Source organism: Lagopus muta, chromosome 1 (assembly GCF_023343835.1).
Source record: "Lagopus muta isolate bLagMut1 chromosome 1, bLagMut1 primary, whole genome shotgun sequence".
In the NCBI taxonomy this organism is placed as follows: domain Eukaryota; kingdom Metazoa; phylum Chordata; class Aves; order Galliformes; family Phasianidae; genus Lagopus; species Lagopus muta.
In genome coordinates this window covers 48545576-48558695 of record NC_064433.1, presented here as the reverse complement: position 1 = coordinate 48558695, position 13120 = coordinate 48545576, and the positions used below count along the sequence as shown (strand labels likewise).

General features: G+C 45.5%; 1 protein-coding gene across 6 annotated transcripts in view; it reads right to left on the bottom strand.

Annotated features, from left to right (window-relative positions):
• The window catches only part of TCF20 (transcription factor 20), a 115561-nt gene that overhangs the window by 34723 nt on the left and 67718 nt on the right, over positions 1 to 13120 (bottom strand). For all 6 annotated transcript variants that reach the window (XM_048934074.1, XM_048934077.1, XM_048934078.1 and 3 more), the window contains one exon: positions 4112 to 9739. In XM_048934074.1, coding sequence (XP_048790031.1) covers positions 4112 to 9703 — 5592 coding nt within the window. In that variant the 5' untranslated portion in view covers positions 9704 to 9739. Of the gene's footprint in view, positions 1 to 4111; positions 9740 to 13120 lie in introns of those variants that run through there.

The window sequence follows — 13120 nt, the reverse complement described above, 5'->3', positions numbered from 1 at the left end:
AAGATTGCTTGGCAGGTGGGTCCATCTGCAGAGACATCTAATTTAAAACTCGGAATAAGGGAGATTAAGACATTCCGCTTCTAAAGCACTCCCACTCACCTAACGAGTTCTTTGTGATCTCAGAAGCAATAACCCCATTGGTGTACACACACAAGTGCTTTTTTGGGGGGGAGGGGGGCTTTGAGGAATATTGCTTAGTAAACCATCTAGATAATGCTTTCAACATCATTTTTAGTCTAGGGTGAAATCAAGCTTTAAGGAAAGCTCAAAGATCAAGAAAGCCATTTCAGTTTGATGAAAGCTTTTGTTAAAAAAAAGAAAATACTTTCTCATTTTAAATTCTCCCAGAGCATCTGGTACAACTAGATCTTCGAGAAAACCTCACATACATTTAAACTTTCTTTGAGATAGACTACGGGGCTGCTCTCCAAAAGCAGCCATCAGCCACAGATATTTATTCATAAAAGGAACAGAAGAAAATTTAACACAGCAAGAGAAACACTTCAAATTCTTCGCTGACTCTGGAAGGCAAAGAAGAATCAAAGGTGTCTGAAAAAAAATCTGTAATAACTTTCTACGGAAGCAAGGTGAGTTGGTGTGAGAAGAACAAACACAGGATGAGTTACTTAGACCACTATCACAGCTTATGGCCTTGGACAAGAAAGCACTACATATACACGAGGTGCTCATTCCAGGCTCTCATAATCCCTTCATATGTCATAAGAGTATGTCTTTCCTCGTCCTAGACCAAACTACCAAGTGCTTGTGCCCCCATTTACCTCCTCTTTCCTGCCAGCAAATACCTATGTGGTTTGCATATCTGCTTTTTCAGGACACACACACCGATGAACTGCAAGTCAACTGAAAGAAAAGGAAAATGCACTTGCAAAGCAAAGAGGATGTATGGAAAGAGCATATGCAACAAGCATAGGAAATCAGTTGTGAGAGCCGGAAGGCAGTCCTCAGGGAGCAGGGCAGAGTTTAGTTCAACACAGCCCTTCTACTGCCTGAGGAAGGCTTGTGGCAGGTACAGCTCTGATATCCTGACTGCCAACTCTGCGCTGTGCGTAACCCTCTCCAAAGTGAGAGGGAGAAGGACACAGCTTCCAGAGAACACAGCACTACAATTTGCTACAGCACAATACACAGGTTAATGAAAAAATGCGGAAAGGAACTTAAATAACAACAACAACAAAAAAAACACAAAGAAAAAAAACACCCAAACCCATTCCATTGTTTGCAATAGAAGTGAAGGAGAAAGACGGATTACTTTTACCAATGAAATGAAGAACTGCCAAGCATTGTTATGACATTTGTTACTGTGTTTGCATAAGAGAGAACGTAATATGCTTCACACAAATAGCCTGTAACTTTAAAGGTTCATGGCACCTGCCAGAACATTGTGAGCACTGAAAAGATACATACTGCATCATAGGCAAAGAGTAAGCACTATCTGCTACATCCTTAAATAGGAAGAACTAGAATTTTGAGAAGGTTCTTGCTGCTCATTTTTATCAAGCCAGAACAAGATGGCAGACGATGGATTAAGGATGATGTAGATTCAAAAGCGGTATCTGAAGCTAGAGACTCAGACCTCACCATGAATCTAACAGCTATCTGTAAGCTCCTGACAAAAAAAAAAAAACAGAAAAAAACTGGAACAAAAAGGAGGTTTTGTAAGACTGGAATACAGCAAGTGGATTACCAGAAGTTACCCAAAGATATGGCACTCTGGGACCGGGGTGGAGGGAAGCACAGGCAAAACCTCAGCAACCCACACAAAAAGTTGCAAGTAATGAGCTACCACCTCCACAAAGCCAGTGGAGAGAAAAGAGGCAATCAAAAGAGGACACAGACAGGAAACAAGGTGGAACAACTATTAAAGAGCAGCACAGCTGACAGATACAGCTGACAGAGAAAGGAGAATGAAGAACTGGATTTGAACTTCAGCTAGGAAGCGATCACAGTAAACAGTGATCACAATTTTAGCAGAGCACAATGGAAGCCAAAGTGGAGGACAAGCACACCTGACAATGCACCCAAAGCATTTTGAGATGAAAAAAGGGAAAGGAAATGAAGAGGTAGTTGCAAAAGCAAGAGAGGCCACAGGCATTTTGCACACTTCTTTGAGAAATGTGAAACACTTGTGTCTACAGGTCACTGCAACGGAAAAAATCCTCACAGCTGAGTGAGTGATTAGAAGAAAAAGGTAAAAGAGAAAGGCCAGCAAGTTCAAGGGAGATTAGGGGATATTACTGTATAATGCCACAAGGTGAAGCGAAAGGGTTAAGGAGTGCAAAATTCCCTTGTGACAAGGAGAGGTGATCCTAACAGTTGAAGAAAGTGACAAAGAGTAGGCCAATGCATGCTCAGAAAATCATCCCATACACAGAAGGAACAACATGCAACAACCATGTCAACAGTGTTTTTACAATGGGATGCTATTTGCCAAGTCTGATTAGATCTATTGGTACAGCCATGATGTTTTGTCGGCCACAAACCCTTTGTAAGTTCAGAAACACAAAAAGTATCACTGAAGAACAACTCCTCAAGCAGTTCAAGAATTTAAGAAAGTGTCTGCCATTGGGAAAACAAGAATCATAAATGGGAGGACATGCCCTGAGAACAGGAAAAAGGGAAAAATATGTTAGAGATTTCCAAACTGAATATACTGGTAAACTGCAAGACACGTGAAAGGACAGTTACATTACAAGCAGAATCCAAATGACGTTGGAGATCCCAAAAGAAACCTTGCGATTATCAGAGATAAGAAATTCAGCACACAAACACTACTTGGTGAAAAGCAAATGAAATTAACTGACTCTATTTAATGAGAAGCTAGAAACAGGAATGCAGGCCAAATCAAGTTAGGGCAAAGAAGCATGTAATTACTGTCAAAGAACAGAGAGCAAAAAGGCAGAAAAAGCCAGGAATCAAACTGGTACAGGAGAGCTCAGGAGGTGGCAATGAGCTGCACATAAGAATGCAAAGAGAAGATAAAAAAAACCCAAAAAACTAGATCCCAACATTGTTTAGGAGAGAGAAAAAAAAAAGAATCTGAAGGCAGCGGGAAAAAGCAGTCCAGCACCTTGTGCATGGTCTGGCCCAAGACAGAAGGCATAAAGCAAGAGGGTAAGCATAAATAATGTGGCACACTGATAATGGTAAGGGAAGTCAAATTACACATGGTTCTAAAGTGTCAGCTTCAGTCTCAGATAATCAATTATGGGTGCCTCCATCCACAACCAGGTGACAGTGAATAAAGCTCTCTTTGTCCCTGATTTGACTTTACATTTCTCCTCATTCATTGTGTACTTGCACTTCGGAGAATGCCAGTTACCAGTATGACTGTGCTATAATTCGTACAGAACTCATCAGCAGTCAAGCCACCCATGTTCTACTCAATTTACAAACTTCTATGTCATTCCACTTTATCGACCTTAATATGCAGGGACCAGGTAATACGCATTACAGTCAAAGAATCAATCATTTGGATTCAAAGGGACCTCTGCAGATGTGTGATGTAAACTGCCTAACGCAGGGCCAATTCTGAAGCTACCTTCAATTTCACAGGTACAGTGAGTTGCTTTAGGATCTTGGGGTTGCATGAATGTGACTGGACAACTAACCCACAACTTCTGTTGCTCCCTCCTCCCTCCCCCCCCCCACTCCCAATCCCATATTTGACTGTTCTCACTGTGAATTTTTTTTTTTGCTCAATATTGAATTGGAATTTCCCTTGCTGCAACTTGTGTCAGCTTTGATTTGTCCTTCCACTGCACAACTCCAAGAGCAGTTCTGGAGAGCATTAGTATCTAATAGGACAGATAAAGAAAAAAAGATCACTGTAGTCACGAAAAAACTTTTGGACAATTGGAACTTCTAGTAGGCAACATGAATCTAGGCTTTTGAGGCTCATAAATTCTGACTGACCAGGTAGGTGTGGCAGAAATCTAAAGAAAGCTGTCTGAAGGGCATCACTAGAGATTTATTGACAAATGAATGATGATCATTTAAGATATGAGAGAAGAACAAAACATTTCAAATGGTATGCTTAATGCAAACAAGCAAAAAAAAAAAAAAAAAAGCCATAGTAAATTTCAGTACTCACCATCTCTCTTGCAATCTCCACAGCTTCCTGCAGCCCATAGAGCCTGCCACAGACCAGGTAGATCCCATTGGCCCAGAGAATACAACCCTCATGGACCCAAAATTCATTGCTGTCAAGAGGTAGTTCAGGAATTTGTAACTCCAGCTCAGTGCCACCTTCTGAAGTGGGCATAGAGGGCTTTGAGTCCAAAGGAGTCTTTTCACCACCACTGCCACCTTCAGTGGTTGCTTTTTTACAAGAAGCTCCCCTTGAAAGTGACCGAGAGGCTCCACTACAGTCCTCAGAGCGGTGCCGCCTCTTAAAGCGGGGATGAGCAGCTAGGCTTCTTTGTTCCTTCTGTTGTTGCTGTTCCTCCTCCTCCTCTGTATCTGTCTTGGAACCATTAGAAGCACTTTTGTGCCGTACCTTGACCTTGCTCTGCATTTCTGTGGCCCTCTTTGGAGGTGGGTTCTTGGGCAAGGTGGCTGCGTAATCCTGGGGGTAGAAAGGACCAAAGAGGTCACCCATGTTACGATAGCTGGCCCATTTGCCACACAGGCAGCAAACCAGATGCCCCAAGACAGAAGACTCTGTTACTACAGGGCCCTGCAGCATGAAAGTTGAGGTGGGCAGCACTTTGCTCTCCGCGTTGCTAGGAGGGGGTGTTGAAGACCTCTGTCCTTTCCGACCCCTCACCAATTTGTTCTGCTCCTCTTCCTCCGCATTAATGATTGTGCACACAGCTCCTAGTTCACACTTGTTTACCACGTGAATGTAAGGGAAAAAGGATTTATTCTTGGAGTCAGTTTTATCCACAGCCTGGGTAGCATATTTAAGCTTGATCTCTGGCTCTTGAGGCTCCACAATCGGAGCGGCCCGTCTAGGCTTCCGCTTCCGTGGCTGTGCTGCAGGTTTTCGCCTCTCCCTCCTTTGCCTCTTAGGTTTTGGCTCACCCCCAGCGACCCCCTCTGAAGACTGAGAAGGTACAGGTGGAGGTGGTGGGGGTGGTGGCAGTTGCTGCTGCTGTTGTTGCTTCTTTTGCTTGTTCACACTCCCAATTGGTCTTCCCTTTTTCTTTCCAGAAGGAAAATATCCTTTTGGAGGGAAGCCATCCGGCTTGGGTGAAATGTTTGTCACATCTCCATCTTTTTCCTCAGGCTTTGGGTTTGGTTCAGAAGTAAACACACTGGAGGGAGAAATTGTTTTTGAGTCTGGAAAGGTCAGAGTTCCAGTTCCGCTTACGGATCCATCGGACCTTCCCTGACCACCTGACTTCTGAGGAGGTGGTGCTGCACTGGTTCCCGTCCCTTCTTTACTAACATTGGCAGTTTCAGGGGTGTCTTTTTTGGTTTTATCATCCTCATTGCCTTGCCACTCTTCTGAGGATCGTGCAAGAGTTATTTCACCAGCTGTGTCCTGGCTTGCTGACCCCGCTTGATCTGACAACATCTCTCCTTTTCTCTTCTCAGCCTCCAGCCCATGTGCAGACACACTTCCTCCCTCAGGTCCACTCTTAAGGGACAGGATGTCATCAAGAGTGACAGTATCTGCACCAGTTTCAGCACTGTTGGTGGAAACACTTCTCCGAATATTGGGAGATGTAATTTTTTGAACAATTGCTTCCAGTTTTAATCCTCGCCCCTTTCTTGGTGGCAATATTTTGGTCTTAGCCGGGCTTGTGAGGGAAACAGCAGGACAATTCCTACCATCAGGACTTGGCAGGTCCTTGAAGGAATCTCCCTTTGCAACTGGTTTGCCAACATCTTGGCTTTGAGATGAATGGGCATAAGAGTTGTACGCTTTATCAGCTCCTTCTTTTGCTGATGTCATCATTCGCCCTTTATCTTCACTGCCACTGTTCTTCATATCCTGTGGCTGTCTTTTGGTAGGGATAGGAGAGATGAAAGAACGGACTCTCCTCCTCATAATTAAGGGATTTTGAGGAGACTGGTCTTCGTGGCCAGGGAGCCTGAGCATGGCATTGCTAGGCTTGGGCAAATCCGTAGGTTCCTCTCGTCTGTGCCCATCGCTTTCTTGGGGGCAAAATCTTTTTTGGCTGGCTGCTCCCAGAGCGCCGCTGCCTTTGGCAGGTGTAGTCTGCCGAGAGAGGTCCCAACCAGATTCATGCGGCTGCAGCTTCTGGTTACTGTGTTTTAGGTCAGTGCACTTGCCCTGTGCACTGTCGCTTCCCATAATGCAGCGCCCAGGATCCTGGCTTCCAGTATCATGGTAAGAGCTACCCTGAAGGTACATCATTCCATCCTTGTCATTTTTCAAGGGACTCCTTACTCTGTCCAAAAACTGCTGTTGTCTTGGGCTCTTCCTGGCTCCTTCCTGTCTGTGCTGAGCCGCAGCAATCACACCCTGAGCAGCGCTGCTTGCCCAATCTTTGTATTCCTCTTGCTGCTGCTGGTATAGCTGTCTCTTGTAATGATACTGGGAATTTAAACTCTGGTTGGGGTCACCAAAAGGATGAGGCCTAGCATTTGCATGATATGCTGCAGCCAAAGATGAGCCTTCTGAGTTCTGAGGGTAGCCAGAATGCAAGGAACCCCTGTTAACTCTTTCAGATAGCGTCATATGTGGGTTCATGTGATGCAGATCTGCTCCTGGGCCTCTGCTTCTGCCCGGTGACATTTTCAGCTTATCAGCAAGATCCTGAAATTGAGAAGGTGATTTACCCCTGCTGCTTCCAGTTCTGCCAGGTGCTCGTCTCAGCTGTGTTGATCTGCTCTCCTGCTGGGGAATGTAGTCTGGAGCAGAATCGGAGACTGCAGCTCCAGGGCTAGCATTGCCTCGGAAAGACTCATGCTTGATGCCAGCAGAATGACAATGGTCTCCTGTCTTTTTATTATTAAGACTAACTGAGCTCTTTGACTGTTCAAACTCTTCTTCTTTTATTTGCCCACTGTGAGCTTTCATCTTTGTTTCCATGGATACTAAGCCACCAGGGAGTATTACTGACTGACTTAAGCCAGGGGCAAGACGTTCACTCCTTCCACTTCTGCCCTCGGGACCCATATGCCCCATTGGGTGAGGACCAGGATCTCTGACAAGCTGCCTTAATGGAGATATGTCACAGATCACTGATCTCCTCTCCGAGAGTGCTCCCCCTTCATGAGAAGAAGACTGAGACTCTATCTCAAACTTTCTAGCAATAGGGTAATCAGCTAAATTTATCTGCTTCATGTCAGGGGCTGCGCTGCTAGACTTCCTATCCCAGGGACCCCAGTGAGGACCTTCCAGGAGAGACCCCATACTTTTGTTTAAGAGGCCTCTATTCGTCAACTCATTGGCTTGACTAATTAAGATATTGGGCCTCATGGCTCCCTCCAAACTCCCAGCCATCCCAGAATGTTCCTGTGCATTCCTAGAATACCTTCTGTCTGGATGATGGTGGTAACCCTGTAACACCTCCTGTAGAAGGCTAGGAAACTTCTCATTCCTGCCTTTGCGCTCACTGTGTCCTGGAAAATCCCCTTTTTCTTGACCAGAAGGATACTGTGGAAAGCCACCAATATTTCTCTGTATGCCAGCTGCTATATTATCTTTGTAACTGTATCTTAAACTGCCAGGAGATTTGGAAGGTTCTGTTCTCACAGGAAAATTTGACCCAACAGCTGCATGGCTGGGCTGGCTGTTCCCCTCTCCGTTATGGTTAGTGTTATCTCCACTTTTGCTCCCCTTATTACCTCCTTGAGCTTCTGGCTGTGGCCCTGCATGTCCAGCTTCCTTCACTCCACTAGCACTAACTGGTGTCTGAGTGGCTGTGGAAACATCATCTTGTGCAGGTTTCTCTTGTCCACCTGACTTTTCTACTCTACCTGCCATAGCCTCCCGGGAGACAATCACTCCAACTGCCTTTTCATTCACTTTTGGTGCATTTTCTACTGCCACTACAGCTTCCTTCCCATCAGGGGAGGCCACATCTTCCCTAGCTGCAGGGCTGGTGCTGAGTTTTGAGGGCTCACTCTGAGAGCCTTGTGCTGGTGAGGAGTTGGATCTTTCTAAGTTACCCCCCTTGTAGGTAGTGTCTGAGCTTGTGCTCTGGCCACTCAGCTGTCTCACCCTTTCCCCATGATCCTCTGAACTACTGGAACAGCCACCATCGAGGGACTCTGCCAGGGGGGACTTGAGCTGCTCCTCTGCCTGGGAAGAGCCTTCTGAGTTTGTGCAGCTGTCAGCCTTCTTTGAAGAGGATGACCTTTTGGAACTTTTTTTCTGAGGTGCCAAGGCATCTGAAAGCAACATGTGCTGGACTGTGTTGGGCAGATTGGCCACTTGAGAACTTAGGGCACTTAGGCTACTCAGCCCTGGATCTGTGAGCCTTTTTTCCTGCAGTCCTTCCAACCCAAACCCCTTGAATCCCCCTGCATGAGCATTGGGACTTGGCATCATAGATGGTGTAGGACTAAGCTGAGGCATCATCTGCAGGATTCGGTTTCTAGAACCCATGGACATGTTGCCTTGCCCACACTGGAGATTTTCTCCACCTGGCATGAGAGGAGAAGGGGTGGAGCTGCAGCTTGGAGACTGAACCACAGATGCAGCAGGAGATGGATTAGAGATTGGACTGAAGTTTTGGTGAAACTGCATCGGTGACCTTACAGGAACTTCAGTCTGGCTGTACTGTCCCACTTGACTTTGAAGAGAGAGCTTGGAGGCAGCATTTGAATACTGCATTACATGCTGAGGTGGGTGCTGCTGCTGCTGCCCCTGCTGCCCACTTTGGGGCAGCTTAGACTGCTCAAAGCTTTTCATCGGTTGAGTCTGAAAGCTGTAGTTTGACTGGGACCCATATGCCTGTGCATTGGAACCCACGGCATGGCCTTCATACTGTGACCCAGAATTCACGCTGTAGCTTCCATCATAATTCTGTCCTGACTGGCCAAAACGCTGTGGGGAGGGGAAAGAGGAGGACGAGGACGACGAAGGTGGCTGATAGTGTTGGCTGTACTGACCCACTCGTAACTGGTACCCAGAAGCAGAGGAAGGCAGGGTGGATGGACGCTGCATTGGCTGCAAGTGCGAGGTGCTAGAAGCAGACTGGCTGGAAGCCTGGGGTAAAGGCTGATGAGACTGATAGATCTGCTGTCTCAGCTGTTGTACCTGCTGCTGCTGGCTAGAAGCCTGCTGCTGATACTGAGCACTCCCTGGAGAGAAAGGACCAGTATAATCCTGCTGATAGTGGGATACGCCCCCAAGGGTCGAATGCTGCGTTTGAAATTGGCCCACGTGTCCCTCACTCCCATACTGACTCCCAAAGCTACTCCCTTGAGGGGGCCCATAGCTCTGTACCGGTCCAGAAGGCCTGCGCTGAGGCGGCTGCTGCCCTCCTGACGCCACTGGATCTTTGTTGGTAGCCATATAGTAAAACTCTCCTGCTTCTTTTCTGAAACCTTGGTAGCTCTGATGGCCAGAGCTCTCACCAGGCATCGCTGTAGAGGCTCCTGCTGCTCCGCGACGTCCACTGCCAGTACCTCCTCCGAAGCCCTGGAACATCTGGGCCTGCTGGCGCGGGCTGAACTCCTCCAGTCGGGACGATCCGTGCACTTCCTGCGGGTAGCTCTGCTGGTTTCCGTGGTAACTACTTTGCTCCCGAAAGGACTGCATGCTGTTCAGCAGCAGAGCAACAGCTCGAAAGCCCTCCTAAAGGGGGGACAAGAAGAAAGAAAGAGGTATAGCATCTGCATGTCCCATTCACATAAATAGCACTGCTCAATTCCACTGTTTTAACGGCAATTAAAATCGAGTACGTCTCCTACACTAATTTCTATCTCCCTGCTTGCACCTTCCAGTCATTCTAGGTAGCAAAAAGAGTCATTGCTTTCCAAGAAAAAACAAGTCTGTAGCCTACTACCAGCTGGAACGTATTTTCAGCCTTAGTGTGTTCTGCAGTCAGTCACTGACTGGGTCTATTTATGTGGAAAACAAGCTTCCAGGAGCATCTTGTTAAGCAGAGGAGAGCGATCCTATTCCTTCAGCTATTTCGCTACCACAAGATTTAAAAAAAGATTTAACTGTATGAACCGCACAACAGACTCAGACCATGTTTGGATCTACACTGTAGGAACAATGTCCAAAAGACAACCTTTCACTGAGAATACAAGTAGAACACAGCCAACGTACAACCAAACAAAGCTCCAACAAGATACTCCAGTGAAAAGGCAAATATGAATCTGTGACAAATCGGGCACCAGAATGCTTAAAGACATCTGCTTCATACTGCATTGCTAACTGCTCCAATGACACCTGAAAGGCAAAAACCAACACAAGAAGGTAACAAACGGTACTTTTCCCCCCCAACACCTGCTTTGTTCAGCAACATGAAAAGTCAGAACCAGTCCACTCTTTTGAACAAAAGGGCCTACACTTCATCCTCTAGACTTTTACATTACCTTGGCTGAAACTCACTTGAAAGTACTTGTAAAAAAGCCAGAACATATTTTTTGGAATACCATGTGTTGCTACCCACATCTACATAATCAACTCCAAAGCAAATGAACTTCAGTAAGGGCCTCCTTCATGTTTCCATTTGCTATCCAGTATGAGGAATCATGATTCATCCTCAAGGACTGGACAGCAGCTGCAATATTGTATGGGGATCCTGAGTAGGACCTCAAAAGCTTGAGGCACCGCTACAGTCATTAAGGAAGTAATAACAATGTGTATACACTGTTTGCTGAATGTTGGTTTGTTTTGTTGTTTTTTTTGTGTGTTTTTGTTTTATTAATTTTGCAAGAAAAAAAAGAGTACAATTAAAAACCACAGAAAGATGAAAAAAGCACGTTGTTTCTTTGCTGCAGCTTTCCCTTCCAGCAAACAAACTGGTTAAAACCATGTGATGAGATTGCTTTCTTCAAATGTTAAGTCAAGATTCACGCTCTTCCAAGAAACAGAACTCTTAACTCCTCAAATGTGAGACTTCCTGGAACATTTGCCTTTGTTACATCTTGTCATATTGTCAGGTTGTGTACTTGTCACAACCAATTGAACCCACTCAGAATTCAAGCCTTTAAGTTTCAGTCAAGTACAAGATCACCAAAGAGTCCCAAGAAAAGAGACATACAAAGAAGACGACGTAGACTATGTGTGACATCACACACTTTTTCCACCTGCCTCTCATCCTTCTGAGTCCTCCAGAGAGACAGCCTGCTTTTATTTGGGTTACTATTCTTCTCTACAATCCCTTTAAATTAATTCAGGAAGGCAGAAGACCCGCTAACCCATACAAGTGAGAAAGTTTCTTATTCTTAGTTGGTTTTTGTTTTGATCTTGCAGTTTATCTTGAGAAATAAAATTTTTTGGTCAGATTAACTTAGTCCATGCCCTAAGTAAATAAGTAAATGCTCTTTTTTCAGGTCTCCTTCAGCACAATATATCATTTTGATATCTCACAAGCAGCTTGAATAACACACCAAGCCTCATAACCAGGATAATAGCCAAGGGGAAAAAAAAAAAAAAGCTTTTCATTAATAATAGGAATTAAAATAGGCAGCCTTACTCCATTACATCATCGATAACTTAACACCTATAGCACACTTCCTGCCATTAATTTACTAAAAATACAGGACTATTACAATTATTATTGTAATAATGTTTCTTTAAGGTAACAGCACTATTAAGTGCACAGCACAGACCTAAGTGCTGGATTCTCAGCAAAACCACCAAGGAGAATTTCCACAGGCAAGCTGTGTTAGTAGAACAAATCCAGACAGATGAGGAAGCCTCCAAAGCCCACGTGAATCCACAGGAAAAGAAAGAGATAAATATTTATTTGATTTAAATTTTACCAGAAGGACTTAAAGCAACCAGTTTAGAATCATTAAGTTTGGAAAAGCCCACTACAATCATCCGGTCCAACCATCAACCCATCCCCACCATGCCCACTGACCACGTCCCTCAGTGCCACATCCACACGGCTCTGGAACAGCTCCAGGGATGGTAACTCCACCACCTCCCTGGGCAGCCTGTGCCGCTGCTGCACCACTCTTGCTAAGAAGTTCTTCCTGAAATCCAACCTGAACGTCCCTTGGCACAACCTAAGGCCACCACCTTTCATCCTATCACTGTTACCTGGGAGCAGCCACCAACTCCCATCTCACCACAACCTCCTTTCAGGTCACTGTAGAGAGCAATCAGGTCTAACCTGACACTCCTCCAGACTGAACAAACCCAGTGCCCTCTGCCGCTCCCCACAAGACTTGTGCTACAGACCTTTTGCAGCTTCACTTTCCTTTCTTAGACATGCTCCAGGGCTTCCATGTCCTTCCTTCATGAGAAAACCAAAACTGAAGGCAGTGCCTGAGGTGTGGCCTCCACCAGTACGTTATCTCTTGAATGCAGGAACTCAAAAGAGTGGCACACCAGTTGCTGAGCAAAGACTATAAGAGACATAAAGTGGTCCTGAATTGTGGCAGACTGCTGTAATTCTCTCCTCGGCACAAGGGGCGAAGTCTCACCTACAAAGAAGTGCTCCACTAATGGCCACAAATTACATATGTTTCCAGTATTTACCAACACAAAACAAAAACATCCAAGGCCACCTCCTGTCATTCATAGGCAAGGGAAGAGCTTGGCACAGCTTTCGCTACACCAGTGCCCCATCTACGGTGACCGAAAGGGCGCCCAGCTCTGCCACTGCAGCTTTGTGATTCTTCTCAAGCATTCATGGCCTGTAGCTTTGTATCAGAGTACATCCATTTAGAGATTGCAGATGACATTCACTAGACTGAATTGTTTCACTCTGCTTCAATGTTTTTCTTTCTTCCCAAATGCCCCAACATCTGTCTTCAACCTGGGTAGGAACAAGGAAGCGTGCTACAAGCACTCATCCGTGACAAGAAACAGCCTCGGATTTGAGATCCCTGCCCATAACTCAGAGAGAAGCAGCAGCTCTTCTTAGCTGTTGCATGATTATTTGTGCAACATCTAAGCTTATCAGGTAGTTTTTCAACCTATGTTCTCCACGTGAAATTATTTCTAAGTACACCTTAAGCGCATCTACAATGCAGACTTTGTTTCTTGTTT